The sequence below is a fragment of the Rissa tridactyla genome, chromosome 2 (assembly GCF_028500815.1).
Source record: "Rissa tridactyla isolate bRisTri1 chromosome 2, bRisTri1.patW.cur.20221130, whole genome shotgun sequence".
NCBI lineage: Eukaryota > Metazoa > Chordata > Aves > Charadriiformes > Laridae > Rissa > Rissa tridactyla.
The window spans coordinates 139,755,127-139,778,900 of NC_071467.1; the positions used below are offsets into that span (position 1 = coordinate 139,755,127).

The 23,774-nt window shown below is 41.9% G+C and overlaps 1 protein-coding gene across 2 annotated transcripts; it reads left to right on the forward strand.

Annotated features, from left to right (window-relative positions):
- The first annotated feature begins 243 nt into the window (after window positions 1-243).
- Window positions 244-19,639, forward strand: ASNS (asparagine synthetase (glutamine-hydrolyzing)). 2 transcript variants are annotated; one of them, XM_054192676.1, is made up of 12 exons: window positions 244-321; window positions 3,220-3,502; window positions 6,307-6,544; window positions 8,016-8,201; window positions 8,518-8,619; window positions 10,777-10,904; window positions 11,687-11,813; window positions 13,197-13,303; window positions 13,644-13,744; window positions 16,267-16,348; window positions 16,607-16,762; window positions 18,134-19,639. In XM_054192676.1, exons 2-12 carry the CDS (start codon window positions 3,254-3,256, stop codon window positions 18,341-18,343), a joined length of 1,686 nt encoding a protein of 561 aa, XP_054048651.1. In that variant the 5' UTR covers window positions 244-321; window positions 3,220-3,253; the 3' UTR covers window positions 18,344-19,639. The 2 variants fall into 2 exon arrangements, with proteins under 2 accessions (XP_054048651.1, XP_054048652.1); XM_054192677.1 differs by having other exon boundaries at window positions 271-321; window positions 3,235-3,502.
- The last annotated feature ends 4,135 nt before the right edge of the window (window positions 19,640-23,774 follow it).

Genomic DNA, 23,774 nt, shown 5'->3' on the forward strand with positions numbered 1-23,774 from the left:
CCCAGGGGAGGCGGCAGACCCTGCACTTCTCGGCCTGCCATCTGGCTCCAGCCTTGCCGCGGGGCTCCGCGAGCCGGGGCCGCAGGGCGGACCAGGCCTCACCGGCCCGGCGTGCGGGAACTGGCTGCGGCCCGGGACCAACGCCCCGACCGACCCCCGCTGGGACCAGACGGCGGAACAGAGAGGCGCATGATGAAACTTCGCGGCGGGTTTCAACAGCAGCCGGCGGCGGGGGTGGAGCCAGCACCGGCGGGAGCCGCCTTCTTCATCACCGGCCGCGGCGAGGACGGCATCTCTCCCTGCGCCGGCGGCCAGGACGGGGTAAGGCACGCGGGCGGGCGGCAGCTTCTGGGCCGCGGGGCTGCGCCGGAGCAGGGCCGGCCGGGAGGGTACCACCGGGATGGTGGGCCCGGCCCAGACGCGCCGGGTGGCCTCTGAGGCGAGCCGCCCGCAGGACCCGGCCTGCTGCCGCTCCTCCCGGCGCGCGGTGCCCCGGCTTGTAAGCGGGGGCGCGGCGGGCCCGGGGCGCGCTGCAGCCGCCGGGGGAAGGGGCGGCCGTGTGGAGGGGAGCCCGGCGGGCGGCCGGCGCGGAGGGAACGTGTCGCGGGTGGCTGCGGTCGCCTGTTAGACGAGCCCCGGAGTAGCGTGGGGCAGCCGCCCTGGCGGGAGGGAGCGGAAGCCCGTCTCCATGTGCTGAGGCTGAGCTGCCTAGCGCCATCGCTGGTACAGATGGGAAAGCTGTGGAGGGAGCGATGTCGGTACGGGGCCGTGCTGCCCTTGGCCTGCCTCTTCCAGCCCCTGTGTCCCAGGCGCTGTGGGCTTTGTGGCTCTCAGAACCCTGACCCCAGTGATGGCTTGGGGCTGAAGCCGAGGTCCCCAGCACCATCGCTTGACCTGTAGGTCCCCAGCTTCAGCCCACCGTTAGCGTTAGGGCTCAGAGAGCTACAAGGGCTACAAAGGTGATTAAGGGAATGTAGCCCCTCTCATGGGGAAAGGCTGAGAGACCTAGGTCTGTTTAGCCTGGAGAAGACTGAGAGGGGATCTTATCAATGCTTATAAATATCTAAAGGGCGGCAGTCAAGAAGATGGGGTCAAACTCTACTCAGTGGTGCCTGGTGACAGGACAAGGGGCAACAGACATAGGCTAAAACACAGGAAATTCCATCTCAACATGAGGAAAAACTTCGTTACTTGGAGGGTGCCAGAGCACTGGAACAAGCTGCCCTGAGAGGCTGTGGAGTCTCTGTCTCTGCAAATATTCAAAACCCACCTGGACATGATCCTGTGCATCCTGCTCTAGGTGAACCTGATTTGGTGGGGGGGGTTGAACTAGATGATCTGTAGAGGTCCCTTACAACCCCTGCTCTTCTGTGATTCTGTGATCTGCGCCACCCATGGTGCTGGGGAAGTCCAGTCTAAACTTACCTTCTTTCAGTTTGAAACCCTTGCCCCTTGTCCTGTCACTACAGGCCTTGGTAAAAAGCCTCTCTCCATCTTTGGTTTAGGGCCCCTTTATACACTGAAAGGCTGCAAACCAAAAGGACTGTTAATGTTTCTGCTGAGATGATCTAGAATAGTTTGGGTTGGAAGGGACTTTTGAAGGTCAGATAGTCCAGCCCACCTGCAATAAGCAGGGACTTCGTCAACTCCATCAGGTTGCTCACAGCCGCGTCCAGCCTGACCTTGAATGTTTCCAGGGATGGGGCATCTACCACCTCTTTGGGCAACCTGTTCCAGTGTTTCACCACCCCCATTATAAAAAATTTCTTCCTTGTGTTTAGTCTAAATCTACCCTCTCTTAGTTTAAAGCCATTACCCCTTGCCCTGTTGCAACAGACACTGCTAAAAAGTTTGTCCCCATCTTTCCTGTAAGCCCCCTTTAAGTGCTGAAAGACTTCAATAAGGTCTCCCGGGAGCCCTCCCTTCTCCAGGCTGAATAACCCCAACTCTCTCAGCCTGTCCTCATGGCAGAGGTGCTCCAGCCCTCTGATCATTCTTGTGGCCCTCCTCTGGATCTGTGCCAACAGGTCCATGTTGCCCCGACCCAGGTGCAGGACCCTGCACTTGGCCTTGTTGAACCTCATGAGGTTCACCTGGGCCCACTTCTTGAGCTTGTCCAGGTCCTTCTGGGTGGCATCCCATCCCTCAGGTGTGTCAACTGCCCCACTCAGCTTGCTGTTGTCTGCAAATTTGCAGAGGGTGCATTCGATCTCATTGTCTGTGTCATTGATGAAGGTATAGAACAGTATTGCTCCAAATACAGACCCCTGAGGGACACCGCTTATCACCGATCTCCATCTGGACATTGAGCCATTGCCCTCTGGATGTGACCATCCAGCCAATTCCTCATCCAGTGAACAATCCACCCATCAAATCCATACCTCTCTAATTTAAAGAGAAGGATGTTGCGGGGGACCATGTCAAAGGCTTTACAGAATTCCAGACAGATGACATCCATAGCTCTTCCCTTGTCCACTGATGTACTTACTTCATCATAGAAAGCCACGAGGTTGGTCAGGCAGGACTTGCCTTCACTTACCAGTGAAGACTGAGGTAAAAAAGTTGTTGAGTACCTCAGCCTTCTCCTCGTCTGTTGTTACCGGTTTGCTAGTCTTGCTCATCAGTGGGGGTATGCTTTCTTTGACCTTCCTTTTCTGGCTGACGTACCTGTAGAAGCCCTTCTTATTATTCTTTGTGCCCCCTTCCAAGTTTGGTTCCAGCTGTGCCTTGGCTTTCCTGTCCCTACATAACTGGGCAGCGTCCCTGTACTCTTCCCAGGATTACCTGTCCCTACTTCCACTGCTTGTGCATTTCCTTCTTGCTCTCTAGTTTGACCAGCAGGTCTCGACTCAGCCATGCTGGTCTCTTGCCTTCTTTTCCTGATTTCTTACACCTGGGGATGGAGAGCTGTTGCACTCTGAGGGCAGTTTCTATGATGTTACTTCAACAGATCATACCCAATGCTCGGTAACGATTTGTTTTGTTTGTGCTCTATAAAGAAATCATAGACAACTTTGATGTATCTAAAGGTAAACTTAAGCCTAATTTCTTGCTGGCCAAAGTTTGCTTGTCATATTCTGGGTTTTACCTCATGTTAGTAAAGTCTGCTATTCTCTTGATCAGTCCTCTTGATAGCTAAGCAATTAATAGTCTGCATTTGTTATCTGTGTTTTCTAGGTGTCTGCTCTTGCTTACAACATTCATGTTTTTATTGAACAGGTTCTCCGCTTTCAGGTAGATCAACAGCCTCACCATGTGTGGTATCTGGGCCCTGTTTGGGAGTGATGAATGCCTTTCTGTCCAGTGTCTAAGTGCCATGAAGATAGCACACAGAGGTCCTGATGCGTTTCGTTTTGAGAACGTCAATGGATTCATCAACTGTTGTTTTGGTTTCCACCGCCTTGCAGTTGTTGATCAGTTATATGGCATGCAGCCTATCCGGGTGAAGAAATTCCCGTATCTGTGGCTGTGTTACAATGGAGAAATCTACAATTTCAAACAGGTAAGTGTTGTACGGATCATACGGTATTTTCCTTTTTTTTTTTTGTTTTTCATTTTGAAACCGGCCAATGTTCAGAATTGTTTAAAACATGGTGGACTAGAATATCAGAAAAAAAATTAGAAAGTTATCAAATGACTAGTATTTAAAAGAAAGTAAATTGTCTGGACGGGCTGTGGATCTTTGTAGCATACTTAGTCTTTAATACTGAAAAATCACTTTTTAATTGACAGGAAGGGGAACATTTGTATCTTCAGGTTTGATCAATTTAAAATAAAGATGCATTCTTCATTTTTCTCTTGGGGAGGGGAATTCCAAGGCTCTTTATTTCCCTCCTCTCCCTTCATAATGCAGATGCTTTTAGACTGTCCTGCTCTTCAGTAATTTTGGGTTGTTCTGCAGGCTGTCAAGTATTGCATTTTTATTTCTGTGTGTCAATCTCGATGGAATATGTCACTTACAATATATTAATGTATAGCATCCATGCTTATATATTTATGTAGAAGCAACAAGCACTAGCAAGGACTAAAGTGCTTAGGTGTCTGCAGATTAAGGCAGATACTTTGTGGGGTTTTTGAGAGCCACCTAGGCAAGTCTCTTGGGTACAGAACAAGCAGCAACTCTGTACTTCCTTCCTAAAGCATCTCAATGTCCCTGATGGGTGTGATGCTGCTGTTGAACATCGTCTGTGTGCCTCAGTCCCTGTGCTGAGATCACAGAATGGCAGGGGTTGTAAGGGACCTTTGGAGATGATCTAGTCCAACCACCCTGCCAAAGCAGGTTCACCTAGAGCCCGTTGGACAGGAATGCATCCAGGCGGGTTTTGAATATCTGCAGAGGAGACTCTACAACCTTTCTGGGCAGCCTGTTCCGGTGCTCTGCCGCCCTCAAAGTAAAGAAGTTTTTCCTTAGGTTCAGACGTAATTTCCCGTGTTCCAGTTTATGCCTGTTGCCTCTTGTCCTGCCACTGGGCACCACTGAAAAGAGTCTGGCCCCATCCTCTTGACACCCACCCTTTAGATATTTATAAGCATTGATGAGATCCCCTCGCAGTCTTCTCCAGGTTAAACAGACTCAAGTCTCTCAGCTCTTCCTTGCATGATAGGTGCTCCAGTCCCTTGACCATCTTTGTAGCTCTCCGCTGGACTCTCTCCAGTAGTTCCTTGTCTTTCTGAGGGTCCCAGAGCTGGACACAGTACTGCCGATGTGGCCTCACTAGGGCAGAGCAGAGGGGGAGGATGACCTCCCTCGACCTGCTGGCCACACTCTTTTTAATGCACCCCAATGATGTCCATGCCGCCTGTGTTGCTTGTAAGGGGAAGTGATTCCTTCATCCAGATTTGGCATATAAAGCAGCTTACAGTTCTCACTGTTTCTGAATCATGCTGAAAGCGAATGCTTAAAATGAATCATAAACTGAGCATGGTAATATCAGAAACATATGAATAGTCTGAAATGTCTTAGTACTTCTAATATCCCATTTTTGAAGTCATAGTTAGGCTGCTGTTAGTGATGTCAATGATATCAGTAGCGTCATTGGGAAGGTTTTTTTTCCAGCCTTTAAGTGTCTGTTTGAAATGTGAGATACGCTTTTTCCTGCAATCCATGTGAAATGTATTGTACCAACAGTCTGTAATACTTTCTATTTTGCATTGTGTTTTTTCTGCAATTGAAAGCAGTAAGAATTACTCTCGGTTATGCTACACACACAACCCTAAGGGAAATTTAATTATGCAAAACTTGCATTGCCATCAGCAAGACTTTGTTCAGTTCTCACTGCATTTTGTACCCTCTCTCTTAAAAAAGAGATTTTTCTTTCAGGCTTGTGGCTGAAACCTACCTAGGAAAGGGTCATTGGTGAAACAGACGTCTTGTTTAGGGCAGTGACTTAGTTATTTTAATATTGACTCAATTTTATGCAAGACTTTGCCCCATAAATAACAATTAAAACCAAATTACTTGTTAAAATACCAAAGCATTGGGTTTGTGGGGTTTCTTGGCTTTTTTAGTGTTTTATTGAAACACCCTCTTTCCCCCTGTCTGGTAGATATTGAAAGAACTTTTAAGAGTAGCACCACAAGAACATGAAGAATAATTGATCTGACTTAAGTCTGACCGCTAATTTCTTCCTCCCCCACTCCATCTGGATAGGCAGAGTGAAAAGGTTAGTTTGAGGAATGGAGGAGGATTAGGCAGGAGGAAATTCTCTGTGCTTAAAAAAAGTGGAATTGCAGTGACTGCTTAAGTAAACCAAAGTTTATTTATGAAGTACTTTACTCTGCAGTGATGTTGCCAGTGTCTGTGTGTTTTGGGGCAGGGGTGTGTGTGTGTTATTTAAATGTCATTATTATGTGATAAGAAAGTTGTACGGAGTGATTTGAGACTACAATTAATGATGTCTCTGTTTCTGGTCCTGTTTTGAGTTGGTTTTTTAGAAGCAGTGGTTGCCTGCTTCTGCCATTTGTCTGTAGGAGATGGGGAGGCTCATGCTTCTGAGGACCAGGGTCATGGGTTTGCAGTTTCACATCCTAAGATAGAAATGTATCCCTGAAAACTTGCCAGAATGTGAATTGCTTAAAACTGCAGAGTCACTCCACATTGTCTGAGAGATGATCCCGGATAATATTTTGAACACAAAAGTATAATTTCCTTCTTTGACGGAAGTGTTTATATAACTTTTGAACCGTGATTTTGCAAAAAACCCCTTAGTTTTCTTATTAAACAATTACATGAATGGCATCGGTTTTTTTCAATTAATAAGCAGTCAATGTTTGCAAATGCTTATTCATGTTCTTATTTTTTCTTAGTTGCAGAAGCAGTTTGGATTTGAATATCAAACGTTAGTGGATGGTGAAGTTATCCTTCATCTTTACAACAGAGGAGGAATCGAACAGACAGCATCCATGCTAGATGGTGTATTTGCTTTCATCCTTCTGGACACTGCAAACAGAAAAGTGTTTCTGGCGAGAGATACCTATGGAGTCAGACCACTGTTTAAGGTGCTGACTGATGATGGATTTCTGGGTGTCTGTTCTGAGGCAAAAGGTAAAACCAGTTGTGTTCAGTGCCTAATTAATCTTGTATTGTTTTCAGACACAAAACTTCTTTTTCAGGCTTTTCCTCTAAGTGTGAAGAGAAAGTTAACTGTAAGTTCAGTAATAAATGAACTGTATTTAGTAGTATAAGAACTACACATCATTAAAACAAAAGCCACAGACAGTAAAGATGTTTAATTGTCCTTAATAGCACTAAAATAACCTCCTTATTTAATTTTTTTAATTCGTTGTGTTCTGGAATCATAGCAGTATTGAGCCCAAGATGTTTTGCATTACCCCAAAGTTAAACATAGACTATAAAGTTAGGCTAGATTTATGCTATGATAAATTATATTAGAATTTTTTCCTGGTGTTCTATGGTGAACGGGGAAATAATGCCACAAGAACTGCTAACGTGTAAAAGCCAAGAGTTTTAAAACCCTCCTGAAATTTCCTGCAGTATTGGGTAATTTTCTAGTGACACTTATTTTATTTGATGATGTTTTTTGTCCTTTGAGGTGACACATTCACTACCCTGTTTGGTTTGTGGTTTTTTTGGTTTTTTTTTTAAGTAATTATCTCTAGTCTTGACACTTGGAGAAAAAAATCCAAACAGTGCCAAAAGAGAGTTTGTTGCCTAAAATACACTTTGGCTAAAATTGACTTTCACCATTACTTGTGTCTCTCCCATTTACTGTATATCAATTTTATTATCAGACTGCAATGTAATTTGACTCCTCTAATAGTAGTACTAAGTACTAGCACTAGTGGAAGTGAAGGGAATTCACTAAGGGAAGTGAGTATTTTAGGGACTGCGTCCTGTAACCATCACAGTGAATTACTAGTCCCGCTCTACCAGCAATTCAATATCTCTTTTGTGGAGTTCCTCGATGGGCACCCAGGTGACCAGCAGGTGCAAAACATCCTCTTTCACAAGAGGAATAATGAGGTTTGGCTACAAGTCTGATTCTTGGCGTTCATTGGCAGTGGTGTAGATCCGTTTGAAACGGAGTTATGAAATCACTACATTAATTTCAATTAAGCAATCACTTCAGTGATGTAGTTTTATTACAAACCCCTTGTTAGCTTGACTACACTTAATTTTAAATACAGTCAGCTATTAACTGTCATTTGAATTCTTATAAGCGTGTTACACCTGGACATCATGTCAGTTAGAAAAGTGCTGGTCTTAATGCTCACAGGAATAAATTGCTACTTACCAATTAGTAAAACTTGCTGGCTTCCTTTCTCTGTTATCTGCCTCAGCTTGAAATGGCTCAGATCTATATGTGCAACGTGCCAGAAGCAGAATCGTGCTCCAGCCAGGGCAGACTCAGACTCAAAATGATATTTTTTTAATACCAGACTTAGGATCTGGAGAAAATATTTGTATATAGTTTTAGTACAGAGGCTGTTGAGTGAGGTATACTTAACTATCCTAGGTTAAAAACTCTGACCTTTTTTTCCCATTTTATCCATAGGACTTATCAACTTAAAGCATTCAACATCCTTATGTTCTAAAGTGGAACCGTTTCTCCCGGGTCATTATGAAGTGTTGGATTTAAAGCCCTCTGGAAAGGTTGCATCAGTGGAACTGGTAAAATTTCATAGCTATAAAGATGAACCACTCCATGCTGCGTGTGATACAGTGGAAACTCTGCCTTCAGGTAGTACAGTGAAGCATTTGCTACTTATTCAATTAAAAAGTGCAAAAAATTATATTATTTGAATATAAAATTTGCATTGATTGGTTTAAAAAAGTACCATTAGAAAAAGAAGTTGAAGAACCTTTATAATGTAGGAACTTGAAAATTGTTCTTGTAGGCAGTCTTGTACAAAGATATTTGAACTTGCATGCCCTCCGTATCAAAGGAAATTCAGACAAGTATCTTTGTTTTCCTAATCGCATAGTCCAGCAAAGTCTAAGTAACGCTTCTTGGATTTTTTGTTTGGTTTTTTTTTCCCCTCTTCATTCCTGGATAGGCTTTGATCTTGAAACAGTGAAAAGCAACATCCGTATTCTGTTTGAAAATGCTGTTAGAAAACGTTTGATGGCTCACAGAAGGATTGGTTGTCTTTTGTCGGGTAAGTAGCAAGAATCACAATTCTTGTGTCTTCCCTGTCTTTTGTCCATAATCTACCAGTTAGAGGAAAGTATGCTAGCTGTTCTGCTGTGATGTACCTGAAGTGATCTGAATCTTCATTTGCTTTTCAGTTACAGAGAACTTTCTAGTTTGCGATAAAGTTTTCAAGTTTATAAGTATCTTGAAAGTCTTAGGCTTTTAAAGTTTACTCTGGGATGGTATGTTGGCTTGTTGAGACACTGATCGTTTTTGACTAAGTACAATACTGTTATTGAAAAATCACCCAGTATACTCTTAAGCATGTAAGATTTATGCTTAGGTTGGTGTCTAAAAAGAAAATGTGATTATTACATTCACTGTGCACTGAGTGAACATAGAAAAAGGCTTTGACATGTTCAGCTTGCAGGAGGAAATTAAGTTCTTACTTGTCACCTTCTTTGCTTTAGCCTCCATCCTAGTCTGCCCTTGATTTACCAAATTACAGGGAAGCATCTGGACCAAAATTATTTGCTACACTGTCTCTTTTTTCAGGTGAGGTAATAGCTTGTGGTACAGGGAGTTGTGCACTGAATTGGCTGATCGGTGGTGTGATCTGGTGGTTAGCAGATCACTGTTACAGAGGTGTTTTACAGAAGTAAGGCTTTGTAGTCACGGGACTGACATTTTATTTATTGTGTTTTTGTCGCACTTTGTGCTTGTGGTTGGAGTTCTGATGTGCTGTTCATGCGTGTGCTGTAATTACATTCATTTATCATGAACCCTATTAAATGTGCATTTGAATGAGAGAGAACTGACTAGGAGATACTGTTGGACCATTTCCTTACTGTGGCATCATAAAAAGTAGGAGGGAGGTAAATGAAACAGGAAGATATGCAGAGCTGGAAGATCCCAGCTCCAGTAAAAAGCCTGTTCAAAACCCAAATTTCAGATATCAAATTAGAAGGCAGTCAGCAGCTCCTCAGATGCACATGCAGAATTTATTACCGGTAAAGCTAAGTGCCCGTGCTGGTATAATACCAGACTATCTCAGTGCTTCACAATTTTGAGTATGCTTGGAGCATCGCTGTTGGAGAAGTGCTTTTCCAATCATGGTGGGAGTTCTGCAACTTCACAGTGGAAACTCAGGTTTTGATTTCCCTGATTTCCGTATCCTAAGCACTCAGTTTGATTTCTGTGCTCTGCTTTTCTCAGACTCTGCATGTGATTTCTACAGAAGGAGATTTTTTTTTTTTTTTTTTTTACAAGATAGCATGCCCACAAAGGGAATCCAGGGTGGGAATGGATGCTAATGCACTCAGCTGAAAAACCACATACAGACTGTAGAAAACAAAAAGAAGAGGATTTTGCCTCATGGTTGTCAAAACTGCAGGCAGGTGTGGGAGAACAGGTGCTGTGTTTTGCTCAGTGCTTCAAAGGGGAGCAGCAAGTGGAATTAGTCAAGGGTTAGCAGAACTAGCTCATGAGAAAAAGAAGGTGGAGCCTTAGAGTACATCTGGGCACCTTGTGCATCTTTTGGTTTTATTTTTTATTTGTTTTCCAAACTGTTCAAATCCTTCCACTGTCCTCCTCTGAGAAAGAGGAGGGAAAAAAAGGAATGTCACTAGTGAACCCTTTCACTTTTAAGTGATATTTAAAAAATTAATTCCACTCAAAATGTGTGAAACACGCTTTTGAAAAATTATAGGGGAATAGTGGAATCCTTACACTAAATGTTCTTTTACTTAATTCTTTTTTTATTCAAACGTCAAACCAAAAAAATTTACACAGCTCTGTCGGTAGTGTATCAAATGTGCGGGTAAGGAGAGGACAGAGAGCAGTTTTGAAATGGAGAATAAATCCCACTATAGCAGAGTTGAGAAGGGGCATATTCTGTAGTGGTTCATTGTTTTCAGAATACTTTCTGTGTATCTTAAAGAAGGATTTCCACTGGTGCTTCTGACACCAAAAGTACTACCAACTGTAACTGAAGCTATTCCAGTAAAGTTGTCTGATTCTCTTGTACGAGTGCAGTTTACCTCTGCTTAACAAGAAGTACCTTGGATTCACATGGCTTAACAATGAAGCCCACTCATGAGATTCTGCTATCTAGATTCAGCGCCCCTAAGGGGAAATAAAAAAGCAGTCAAACACCTAACAAAATGGTTTGTCTTGTTGGTAGGGGGCTTAGATTCCAGCTTGGTTGCAGCTGTTCTTCTGAAATTGATGAAAGAAATCAATGTCAGTTATCCATTACAAACCTTTGCAATTGGAATGGAAAACAGTCCCGACTTGCTGGCTGCCAGAAAGGTATAGTAAGTGTTGCTTTCGGTTTGTTCTGAGCTGCTGAATGCTAAACAGTGTATATTAATGGTGCTAATTAATTAGTGGTGTGGTATTAATAGTGATACTGAATATTCATGTATTGCTATGAAGTAAATCAGTTTGCAGTAAATCATTTAGTACAACATTTGCTGCTTAGTTCAATCTTACCAAAGAAGTAATTGAGCCTTACCTATTTTCACTTGCATTTGGAAGACTTTCATGACAGACTGCCATTGCATTGTTAACAAAAGGACAGTGGTGTCTCAATTTTGCCTCTGGGTTTCAGGGTAGATCTGATCTCCATGCTATGGTTCCTCTGTTATGGTGTTTGTATGTATGTTAAATATTGTAAGTTAATCATCAGTTTACTGAATTAAGAGCCTTGTACAAACTGTTAGGCATCTGGCGTACCCTTGAGGTATCCAGGCTGTTGTGGCTTTTGAGCTGCTTTTTCTCTTCAGGGCAAATATCTGGAGTATTTAGAGCCTCCACAGATTTTGTTATGCTTTGGGCAAGCAGCTGGATGGTCCATTGTAATCATGATTGAACACTGTAATTAGGGAGACTATGTTCTCTCCGGTGAATGTACCACTGCAAGTCAGAGGGGCTGCTACAGTATTATCTTTTCTTGGCCTAATGTCACATAATTCTCACTGTGGCAGAAGGGAGCTAGTGCTTTCACTCAATGTGTCTGTTTTAAATACAATGTATGTTTATAAAATGTTTTAATTGAAAAGCAATATATTATTGTGACTTTTTACAAACAGGTGGCAGCACATATAGGCAGTGAACATCATGAAGTAATATTTAATTCTGAAGAGGGAATTCAGGCAATAGAGGAGGTTATCTTCTCCTTGGAAACCTATGATATAACAACAGTAAGAGCTTCAATTGGTAAGATTTTTTTTAATAGCAATTTTTGCTCTATATAGCCTGAATAAAATTTTATGTGAAACCATGTAGTTATCTGCTCTAGATCCTTTAGCTGTCACAGAACCTGGGAACTGTGACTCCCAAGTTCTGCTCACCAGTCTGGTCTGTGATACCACACTGAGGCAAAACCAGTTATTAGTTTCAAAGTCACCGACTGTAGAAAACAATTGTCAAGAGCTGTTCCTGAAGCTTTGGGATGAAAAGCAAAAGTTGTATGAAGAAGAAATGTTAGATCTACAGGTCTAGGTTTTCTGCTCTGATAAGTATGAGTGCTGGATGAAGGGGTAAAATTTACAGATTATCCGAGGACTGAATGTTACGATAGCAAAACAATTACAATTACCCTATTCCTTGCGTAATTTTAATACGAAAGTATTTCTTGTCACCCTCTAGTAATACATGTGCCCTCAGGACAGGTGGCTTCTTATAGTGTATGTTTGATTCTGAGAAGCGAAGGAAGTCACCGTCAGCTTCTTACAAAGGGTTGCCAACCTGATAAGAATGAAAAACCCTAATCCAATGTGACCTTCTGTGTAATGCCAGCTACGACGTTTTACCCAGTTAATCTTGTGTCAGCCTAAAGCGTTGTAAAAAAGTAAGCCAAATAGGCCACATCGCTTTGAAAACACAGTTCCCTGAGTGGAATTTGGTATGTGAAGCTAGGACTTTGCAATGGGAAATATTGAAAGTGTTTCTTTACAAAATAAAGTCAGGTTTTCTTCTGGCATCTTTCTTTGCGATTGCTGCTTGGTATGTGAAATAATGAACTAGGTCCTTTTCATTAGATCTCTAATACTTTGTTATAGAAGCGTATTGTTTGGAAAGATGTAATGAAGGGAAGGTATAATTCTCATTAATTAATAATTCTTTTTGAAAAAAGGGCTTCATCTGGTTCAACCCACAGTAGCAGAAAGTTGAGCAGAAACTTTTGCTGGTAGTTTTGTTCTCCAAAGCTAGAAGGTTTGTTCAGGACTGTGCTGGAATTAATCATGTGCTTAATTTTGAACTGAGTCAGAACAACTCTTGTATGTGTTCCCACGGGAATTCTCCGGCATTCCCAGGATCACAGACACATGCATCTTTCTGATATTTCGAGGGCTAAGTGTAAGTACAGAGTTTAGATATATTTGCAGCCCTTAGTTTGTGTGGCTGTTGATAGCTTTGAATAACAATGAGACGTTATTTTAGCATATTGCAGTTGTTTGCTACAATAAGCTGTTTGCTAGAAGAAAGTAGTGTAGGAGAGAAACTTCTAAAATGCTAAATTTAAAACATTACGAGCTGTATGTAGCATCATACATGTAGTTGTATTTTAATAACTTTATATTTTATTTTTTTTTCAAGGTATGTATCTTGTCTCCAAGTATATACGAAAGAAAACAGACAGCGTGGTCATTTTTTCAGGAGAAGGATCAGATGAGCTGACACAAGGATATATATATTTTCATAAGGTAAATATATTCCTTATACAGAAAGCCTTTGGGCTGCTTGTTCGCCCCTTCAACAGAAAATCTCTGAGATTTCAAGGTGTAATGTTTGAGAGTTGTCACAGCTGTTATTTGTTGAGACTTTCTCCTGAGGTGATGTAAAATGCAAGGGATTTAATTTAATCACCTAAAAAAATAACATTTTTAAACTTCAGAAATTACTGAGTTTGTTATTTCTTGTATGTCTTTGCTAGTTCTGAGATGACTCAGTGATCACTACAACTCAAACACAGGACAGCAAATAATGGTTCTCTCTGTGCAGCTGTATTATGTCTGTGTGCTACATGCATGTGTCTGGTTACAGGCGCCATCCCCCGAAGAAGCTGCAGAAGAGAGCGAGAGGCTTCTGAAGGAGCTTTACCTGTTTGATGTACTTCGTGCAGACAGGACTACTGCAGCACACGGGTAAAACGTTGTTTCTTGGATGCTGAGGACTCAAGTGATTTAAAAGTCTGAGATCTTAAAAGTTCTGCTGCTGTTGAGGAAATTCCAACAATTAATGGTTGACTTGTTGCTGTTTGAATTACTAAGTGATTCAGAATATTGTGAGGCAGGGTAATTTTATTCCTACTGTCTGGGTCCAAACTACTCTAAGATCGTCATTGGTCTTCAGTCTAATAGCAGCGAATGGGATGCACCCCATGCTCTGTTTGAGCTCTGTATCTTAATATCACTCGAGACACCACCCGCTTTGGCAGAAGAGGCATTGCTAATGTTCCAGGTATGCACAGCCGCTTGGGTCCCTGTGCTCTGAATGTGTGGGAAGTGCGGCATGGCGGCTAGCAGTCGACAGGGCAGGCAAATCTGGTCTTCAGAGTATTCGTCTATCACACTTATGTTCCAAACACTACTAGACAAACTTGCTATTGTGATTGCTATGGACAATGTTTTACCAAAGAAAGTTTTAGTGGATGAGCAAAGACAGTGGATTTAGGTGCTGTTTCTGAACAGTAAGATAGAGGAGGAATGAAACTGTGACTCTTAATTGCGTTTGCTTACAGTACCTCCTGATTTATTGCATCTGCTTAGAGTAGCTCTTGATTCTGAAGGAAAAGACTGCTGGGGATTTGTACGTCAAGATGAAGTTGAAGTTGTAGCCTGAAGGAATTTGAGCAACAGCAAACCACGCTGCAAAATTTAATCCAGGGTTCTGTGACTGTAGGGTCTGCTGCGTTGCTAACTGCTGCAGGGAATCTCTTTTGTCTGGGATTCTACTTGTCTTTATAGAAGCAGTGAATTAGAAATGTAAATATGCAGAGTTCAAGAGGGAAGGCAAAGTTGTAATTGACTTTGGGTTTTTTTGAGGTTTGACAAAGAGGAATTCTCGAATCTAATAATTGGCATGCGTATGAAGAATTAAAAAAACATACTGAAAAAGTATGTGCATTGAGTTGGGTTGCTGACCGTAATAAAGAGATGTTAGGATACAGTCTGTGTGACTAATACCTCAAAGAATCACCAGATGGTATGCTACAGAAAATAATGTTATTTTACTAAAGAAATACATTAATTAAAATTAATTAAAATTAATTCATTAAAAGGAGAATATTGTTGAGAAGCTGGCTGTAGAGAAAAAGATGGTACCTTTGGCAAAGCAAACAACTTACCTATCGGGAAACTTGTGCTGTGTATTGATCCTGCCACAAAATGACTTGCCAAAATTTTTATGACCTTCTTAAGTTTCTCTTTCCTACATAAAAGATGGAAACGGTGGAGGAGACCTGCCATTTGCCTCATAACTTGTTTTGTGCTGAAAAGTTTGGCGACATGTTCAAAGCTGTTCAATATCACACTCTGGCTTCTCTTCTTTGAAAAGTTGCCATTTCCTGAAGAGAAGCTGGGGTCAGCTTCACAGCACTTCTAGGAAGAAAGAACCCTTGTATTAACAAATTAAAACTGAATTTAAGGTGTTCAGATTTATGGAGAAAAGTGAAAGGAATAAAGAGTAGAGAGGAAATCATGAAAGTACCTTTGTTGGTTAGGAAAATAAAAAAAGGTAGGGGAAGACTTGCAATGCAAATCTTATGCAAATCTTGTCAGTATATGTGGAAACTGAGCGTCAGTACTTGATTGCTGAATGATGATACTGGTTTGTAGGGGTTTTTTTGGTAAGGTGGGTATTACTTGAAATAGTTGAAGCTTTTTTATCAGAGGAGAAGTTACAGAGACAATGAAATTACTAGAATGCAGTATAACATCCCCATTTGACTTGAAGCTGGGCAGCATAATGTCTCTTGAGGAAGCACACTGAGAGGGGTTCTTCCTACCAAATACACAGTTACTGTAATTTTATATGTTGCCTTCGGTGTCCTTAGAAGCCATGGTATGCATAGGAGAATGTACGGAGGACAGCTTGGTACGTGTATATCTGCCACTGGTATAGGAGAGAACTTGTGTGAATGCTGCAGGATTGGTAGCCAATAGCTTAATGGTGTCCATGCGGGCTCCTTCTCATTGTTCCTTGAAAACACAAAGAAATGTGGATTTCAGAAATGACAGCAAAAATCCCTACTTATTTCTGTGACGTCTTTACAAATGCTGATGCAAATTCCAGTGAGCAAGTTGGTAGTTCCCTGGGGGCAACGGGATTTTTTTCAATGTGTTTTTGCTTACATGGAACAACAGTTGTTGCAAATCCTGCCTGACTGTAGTCTTTAAATTCATTGTACTAGAAGCTGTCCAGCAGATGGCATCATAAATCATCGAGATCTTTATTTAATCTGTGCAGACCATATACTTAAACTTTCCAAATTGATGAATTAAATGCAGATAATCATGAGTATGCAACTGAAATTTCTTCTAAGTAAAAGCAGAAAAGCTTGTGTTTATGTGAAAGACAGGGAAAGCTTCACTGTCATGGAATTCATAAGTAGATGGTATTGTCCAGTTGATGCAGTATTTTTTTTATATTTATTTCCTCTGTTTAGTCTTGAACTGAGAGTCCCATTTTTGGATCATCGGTTTACTACCTATTATTTATCTCTACCAGCAGAACTGCGAATCCCAAAGGTATGTAAAACTAGAGTTGGACTCAAGTGTAAGCTTACGAATACATGTTCTAAGCATGACCAAATTACTGAATTCAATGGTTAAGTCCTCTACCCAAAGTCAAGCATGCTTTTAAATATTGCACTGGGTAGTTGGGCTACTGGGAACCCTTTTTCCAGCAGACCTTCTGAAAGGAACACATTTCTTAAAGTTTTTAAAGCCAGACCTTCGTACTGCAGTTCCTGAGACTCACGACATTGTTTGCTGTTCTCCAAACAGAATGGAATTGAAAAATACCTTTTAAGACAGTCCTTTGAAGATTCCAACTTGCTTCCCAAAGAAATCCTCTGGAGACCCAAAGAAGCTTTCAGTGATGGTATAGCATCAGTAAAGAAATCCTGGTTTTCTATTCTTCAGGACTATATTGATCAACAGGTACAATACCACTTTTTTTTTTTTGTCTTTCACATTCAGGTGTGTTGGATATGGCTGCCAAGGGGAGGCAGCTCACATGCTTAGTTGGGAGAATAAATTTGGGTATGACAGTAACTTGAGCTTCATGGTGGAGTAGGAAGATAAACTTTAATCAACGGTGTTCTAGCTCTCTGAGTTGGTCAAAGGCATTTGAAATCCTAAACAGAAAGAAATGCTAGACCCTGACAGAAACGGCTGTGTAAGGAAATGAGCATCATTTAAGTATCTGGATTGCAAATTAGATTGTATGTTGGCAAACACAATTTCTGGGTTACACGCAAAGCAGATGCTTCAGCTGAAGGCACTTGCATGAATTTACTCTGCAGCTGGGTAACAGCACAGTGGCTTTATAATGTCCTTTCTTGTTTATGTCATTCCTTTTTCCCAGCCATGCCTAGCTAAGCCCTTTTGCTTTTTAAAGCCTCTGCTTGCATTGCTAACCAATGAAGACTTACAGCATTTTGGATTTGGAGAAAGGATAATCATCTCTGGTGTACACAGGTGGTTTAACAATCAAGAGGAAGGAATAATACCCAATTTACACCAGAGCTCTTTTATACAGAAATATGTGTGGTCAGGCCTGTGGATCAGTGCTTGTCCTACCACCAACTGCTAGTTTCCCTTTTTCTTTCTCCATATCCACAGGCAAGAAAGTAGTTGAGCCAGGCAACAGTGTCGTGCTGACTATACTGAGCCTGGATTAGTGTAGTAGGGGCAAATTTTTTTCATGGTGGTGAGGAGGTAGACAGCATGTTGGCAGTGGAAACTGGCTGCTTTATAAATTGCCTCAACTGGTGCAACTATTCATCCTCCCTTTCTTAGCCAAATTAGCAACTGCAGGTGTCTGCCAGTGCATCCCAGGTCTGTGCTGCTAAGAGCTTGGCTATACAAGCAGAGTCAACAGCTCTCTGTGAGCTGAAAATAAAAACTAGGAAGCCACTTACATGGCAAAAAGACTGCTTTACATTGTTCTAGTTGATGCACAGCAAAGAGAAGGATAGGAAAGAAGTTTTTGTGAGCTTTACTAACAAAGGTGGTTGTAACCCAAAGAGAAATGGGCTTCACATAACACAGAGAGAAATATTGACAGCACTGGAAATACAGTTATGTATTCATAAAGATCAAGGGACCCTATGAGGAAAATTCACCTGTCACAAACCTCTGCCTCTAGAATAGACTTCTTTTCTTTTTTTTCTTTTTTTTTTTTTTTTTAAAAACCTTTGGGCCTCTTCAGTGGTTGGTGGATCCTTGTATGTCTATAACACGCAGCAAATTGACTTGTAAAAGTTAAATGTATTTGCAGCTTAACTTGAGTTTTGCTTATGTCTATAGGTTGATGACCTTCTGCTGGAAAAGGCAGCGGAGAAATATCCTTTCAATCCTCCTAAAACAAAAGAAAGTTATTACTACCGCCAGATCTTTGAAAAGCACTACCCAGGGCGAAGCAACTGGCTGCCCCACTACTGGATGCCAAGATGGGTTAAAGCCACTGATCCTTCTGCTCGCACATTGAAACATTACAAGTCGGCTACCCAAGAATAGGCTGTGGAATTAATCCCCCAAATAGAAGTGCTGCAAGCAATTTGCATGCACTCTGCTTTAAAAAAACTAAACAAATTATGCAAGCCTAAGGCTTAGATGGTCTTTAAGATGCATTTTGACAATGCTATTGGAAACAAGAGCTTTCTGTGGTTAGTATACTACTAAAAATTCACCCTGCTGTACCAAAACTTTGTAATTAATGGGAAAATACTTTATGGACAGGGAACTACCTTATTTGGCAGCTCTCTTCCTTATGTGACCTCGATTGTATTCGTTTGCCTTGCAGTCATTTAATATATTTTAATGTGAGCTCTGTTTTGAGGACTTGAATTAAGGCTAAGCAATGCAAACTGCTGCAGGCCCTCTGAGCAGAGGGGAGTTTGACGGTAGCTATTTAGTGATGTGTGCTCCTGGCTGTGGGATTTGGATAGTCTGTCTATTTTATTCTGTTCTGAATGTCTTCCTAAGCATTCCTGAGAACCTTGGTCTGATTTACAAAAGGTATTTAGATATTCATAGCTATGCAGAGATGCTTATTACAGTTTATAATAGTGGTGGTGCTGAGTGTTACTTAATTAAATGAATGGGAATCTTACTTGTTCCTGTAAAGCCACCGGTTCGCTGTTTTGAATCTTGTAAATATACAAGCAGTCCAAAGATATTGTGACTCTTAAAGAGCAGAACAGATGAGAGAAGCTGAGTTGTATCTTTGTTTCTAACTCAAGGGCTTCAGTTTTTAAATGCATTTATTATTCTTGGAAATAGAGTGTTCACCAGGTGATTTGTATCAGTCTGATGGAAGTTGCATGACTAAGTATTTTAAGAAATTTTTCACTTGTTGTGAAAGTTTTTCCACCTGTATGATGAAAAGGCAGACCGTGTTGCTGCTCAACTGCATGTGGCCAACTGTGTGGTGAACCAACCCTGTTAACCATAGATTTTAGTTGGACAAAGCATCACTGAAGACAATGGGATCAGACACCTTGCTTGGAAAAAGGGGGAAAAAGCTTCTTCAGAAGCCTCAAGAACTTCTAGTACCCTACTGAGAAACACGTGATTTTTTACCTAGGACAACTTTTTATTAACTACTTAGGCATGGGGGCTGCTTTTTTTTAAGGTAACTGAAATATAAGGGTGGTCAAAACATAACATGTGTGCTGCAGATTGACTTGATTAGCGTCGTGCTCTTTATGACAACAGAAGTCTAGCTGATTGTCCCTCCTGGCTAGGAAACCAAAGCCAATTGTTATTTAAAAGACAAAATATAAGCAATTCTGGTTTAAAATCTTCATAAAATGACTGATTGTCTATTTATTACTCTCCCCTGCGCCACCCTGCGTTTGAATCTCCATTCCAGAAACCTTACTGAACTTCTTGGTGGTGTCACGGAGCCCATGGACTGTCTAGCTATGGCCAGTAGTGGCCATATTTTGACATACTTGCACATACTAGTCATTTATGAATATATGATGAGTGAGGTATACGTTCCTATAGCCTCCTTTACTTAAGAGCCATGTGCTTGTCTCTTTGGATTTCCTTGAAGCAGCGAAGCATGTTTTGACTTGGGAGAGGAGTATAGAGTATACTGACTAGGTACTGAGATGTAAAGATAAGATTTACTACTCACGGTAAACTTCCTAAGGCTGAGATGATAAGAAAATGGCATTTGCCTGAAGTAAAAATAGGCTCAACACATTTTTAGACTGCTGAGGGCTGGAGGAGAACCTGTAGGGTTCTCGCAAAGTGAATAAAATAGTGTGGGGTTTTTAAGTGATTTGATTTTTTTGCTTTGGATTGATTAAATTATTGATATTTTCACTGTGATCTCTCCCACTTTTAAGGAAGGAGAAATAAGCATAAACATAGACATTGTAGTCGATACAAAGGCTGTGATTAGGAAAGTTGTTAGAAAGTTTCGAATGAGCCTGCCTCTGGGTGCCGGTAATGCACAAAATTTTTATTTGTTTTTACTTAAATTTAATAATTTTAATTTAATTAACTTAAAGATAAATTAGTAATTTTTATTTTTTATTTACAAAGCTTGAGGAAGGAGAGAAGGGACTGAGGAGGATGAAGCAGAGGTGGCTTATGCTGCCGTGGTATCTTGCAAGTCGGTCGGGGCAGCAGCTGGGGGAGGTGATACCTGATCAGGGTTTGTGCGTACTGCTTCCCCAAGATCTGTTCGTGGTATTTCATCCACCCCTCTCTGTAGTGCCACTTTCCGTCTTTTAGTTGCCTGGAAATTCTTCCGGTAAGAGAAGGCTAGCTGGGCGGCAGGTTTTTCCTGCGCTGGATGCTTAGGTTTGGATCTTTCAAGCTATGAGCTACAACAGAAGATGTCGATGGTGCCCACGGTAGAGTCCACCCAACACTCCCATTTCTCCCATGCGAGCGGGTCGGGGCTGTGTCTGAGGAAGGCAGCAGGCAGACACGTTTCCTTCAGCGGGGAAGGAAGAGTATGTCAAAGTTTGAATTTGGATCAAGAAGTTTCTTTGAGGGCTGATTTTTTTAAATTTTATTTTTCTCACCAGCAGATGGCAGCTGGTGTTAGGGTGTCCACGGAGACGAGCTCTTCATCGCCTGGGAAGACTGCTCTCCATCCTGCTCTCCTTGTGCTTCTAGCCTGTTTCTTCAGACATGCTTGTTGGTGGGATTTGTGTGTGAGCTTCGTGGAAAGGAGTGTAATAAGTACTAGATTAGAATATGGATAAAACCAAGCAGAAGATAAAAATGTTGTTAAATTGATCTTGCTCACAAGATACTGTGCAGAGCTTCTCATACTGGTGCTGCAGGTGAGCACGCAGCCACGAGCTAAATGCATTAGTATTGAAGGCATTCAGTATTCAATTTGAAAGTAATTAAAAACCAGTTATGATATTAAAAATTAGAAATTAGAACAGATATAAAATGCCAGTTCTAGGGAAGATGGAAGATAACACCCTGCTGGGGAATGAGGATTGTTAAGTCCTCTGAAGTTGTTAGGGATTGGGTTTTTTTTCCTATTTTTCTCATGATTAACATATGGATCGCAGGATTTCAGATAGTCATACCGGAGAACACCATGAGTCCTAATAGGAGGTTTTACAGATGCGCATCAGAAAGACTTGGGGCCATACCTCTGCCTTTTTTCACAAAAGAATGATTTAAAGAAACCCCAACACACATATATATATATATACACGCATTATAAAATGCAGTACATCATCTAAATTTGGAAAGATTTCTTATTTATGTAAAGGGCCCATCCAGTTGTTTTATGAGCTCCCTGTGGTGAAGAACAGCTGCAGACTGCATGTACCTGGGCATCTAGACTTGAGCCCCGTCAGGAAACAACATCCCCCAGCGACCACTGGTGGTATAATTGTCTGATTTGACAAACACAACCTTTCACCTGCTCCAGGCTCACTCTGGAGAGGGGTCTTCTGCCTTATTTTGGGGTTGGGTTGGAGGTTTTTTTGTGTGTGTGTTTTCTTTTGGGTTTTGGGTTTTTTTTGTGGGTTTTGGGTTTTTTTTGTAGTACAGGGTGCTTATTTGCGGAATTTTCACTAAGGACAAGATAGAGTAATTGAGTCCAAAATAGTTCTTTAGAGAATTTTAATCTCAGGTACATAAAATTATGGGAACCTACTTCAATTCTTACACCATAATCATCTTGCAGAGGCCAAGAGTAGACTCAGAATGATCTGGTTGCAAAAGCAGCCTCCATTTCTACTGCTATTGAGGATGGAAGTAGTTGTCTATATTAATAAACTGTATTACTTAACATCTCTCACCACTGCTCTTGAAGACTGCTCTTAACACCTGGGGCAAAATGTATATGAATACAAATTACTTTTGATTAAAACCATTATTATTTTAGCACAAAAAGGAAGGGGGTGGTAGAAAGGAACGTTCTCTTTTTAAATATTTAAATACTCATTATTCCAAACTGATACAAATTACTGGCTGACTGACAACTTGCTAATAATAGCTTAAAAATGCAAATAGAGCTATTATCCCAATTGACACTAATTGGAACTCCTTTGGCAGCCTGGGAGGGCAGGGCAGGAGGGTTTGATTGTTTCCTCCAGCTGAAATGGGGTTGGTAAGGAAGCGTGGGGAAGATGTGCCGTGGATAAACAGGTTGCCATCTGCGGACATCAGAGTTCGTTATGTTGCCTTTCAAGAATATGTTCTGAAGTGCCATCTTCTGCTCACGTAGGATATCGGTGAGTTTGCTGGTGCCTGGGGCTGGTCCTGTTCATACCCACATGGCGCAGGCTTTGCCCGGGCTGAGTTGGCGCTACGGGAATCCAAGCTGCAAATGCAGAGGTCTCACAAAAGCTATGATGTCTGTTGTGAATTATAAAAATTTGCTGCCTTAAAATTCACCAAATTTAAAAAATTTTCACTGCCTCTAGCCAACATGTCTGCATTGAAGGGTGAGTCTACGTGGAGCAGTGTCTGGGAATTTCCAGTTTTATGGATGCTAAGTCAGTACAAATTTTTCATGCAGAAGCCAGCATAGGAGACAGCAGAGGTGCCCGTCAGAGGATTGCTGTCCCTTGGCAGCACTCGTGTTGCGTAGCTGAGAGGTCCGTATGGGGGGTGTCATCCATTATTTTCAAAACACAAGAGACGGCCTCCTAGGTTAAGGTGAGACATCTGTTGTGACACCCCTGCCACGCTCTCCTGGATGACAGGCTGTTATATCTCTGTTAATCACTCACTTGCTGGGATTTTTATTTTCTTAGCAACCGGGAGCTTCTGCTGTCTGTGGTTCCCCACCCTGGAAAATCTGTCCTGCCTCCTTTTCCACAGAAAAAGTGGCAATGATGCCAGGGTTAGGAATTGTACTGAGGTCAAGGATAAGGTATGGGACATCCATGTATATCCTCAAACTCCCTGTCTAGACTCACATGCTTCTCTGCTGTGTCTGTCATCATGTCATACACCCCCTTGCCCATTGCAGCCACCCCGCTCCAGCATGGTGTGCGTGACACCTGGCGTGACAGCCTGCTCTTTGCAGTGGATAACTTATTCATGGAAAAGATGCTTTAACAACTGAAAGGTCATTAGGAATGGGAATATGCGTACGTGTACTGTAACACCAGCTCTGTTTTCTGAAATAACACATCATTTTGTGAGGCACAGTGAAATGCCACTCTCAGCACAGCTCTTGAGCCATCTTCAATTTTCTAAGAGGACAGAAAACTTGGGGTCAACCCCTCGCTCTAATGAAAGCTTCCTTAATGAGCAGGAGGAAAGCACTTAAGCCTCTCTGCCCTTTCCAGTGCAGCTATTTCCCACTCTCAGAAGGATGATGTGAAGGTAAATTGAGGAATGACCAGGAGAGTTCAGACAGTTTTCATTCTTGGTGGCATGTGCTCTCCTTTGCGCTCTCCTTCACACGCAGTCCCGGAGGGTTGTATCTGCCACTCTCTAGCAAGGC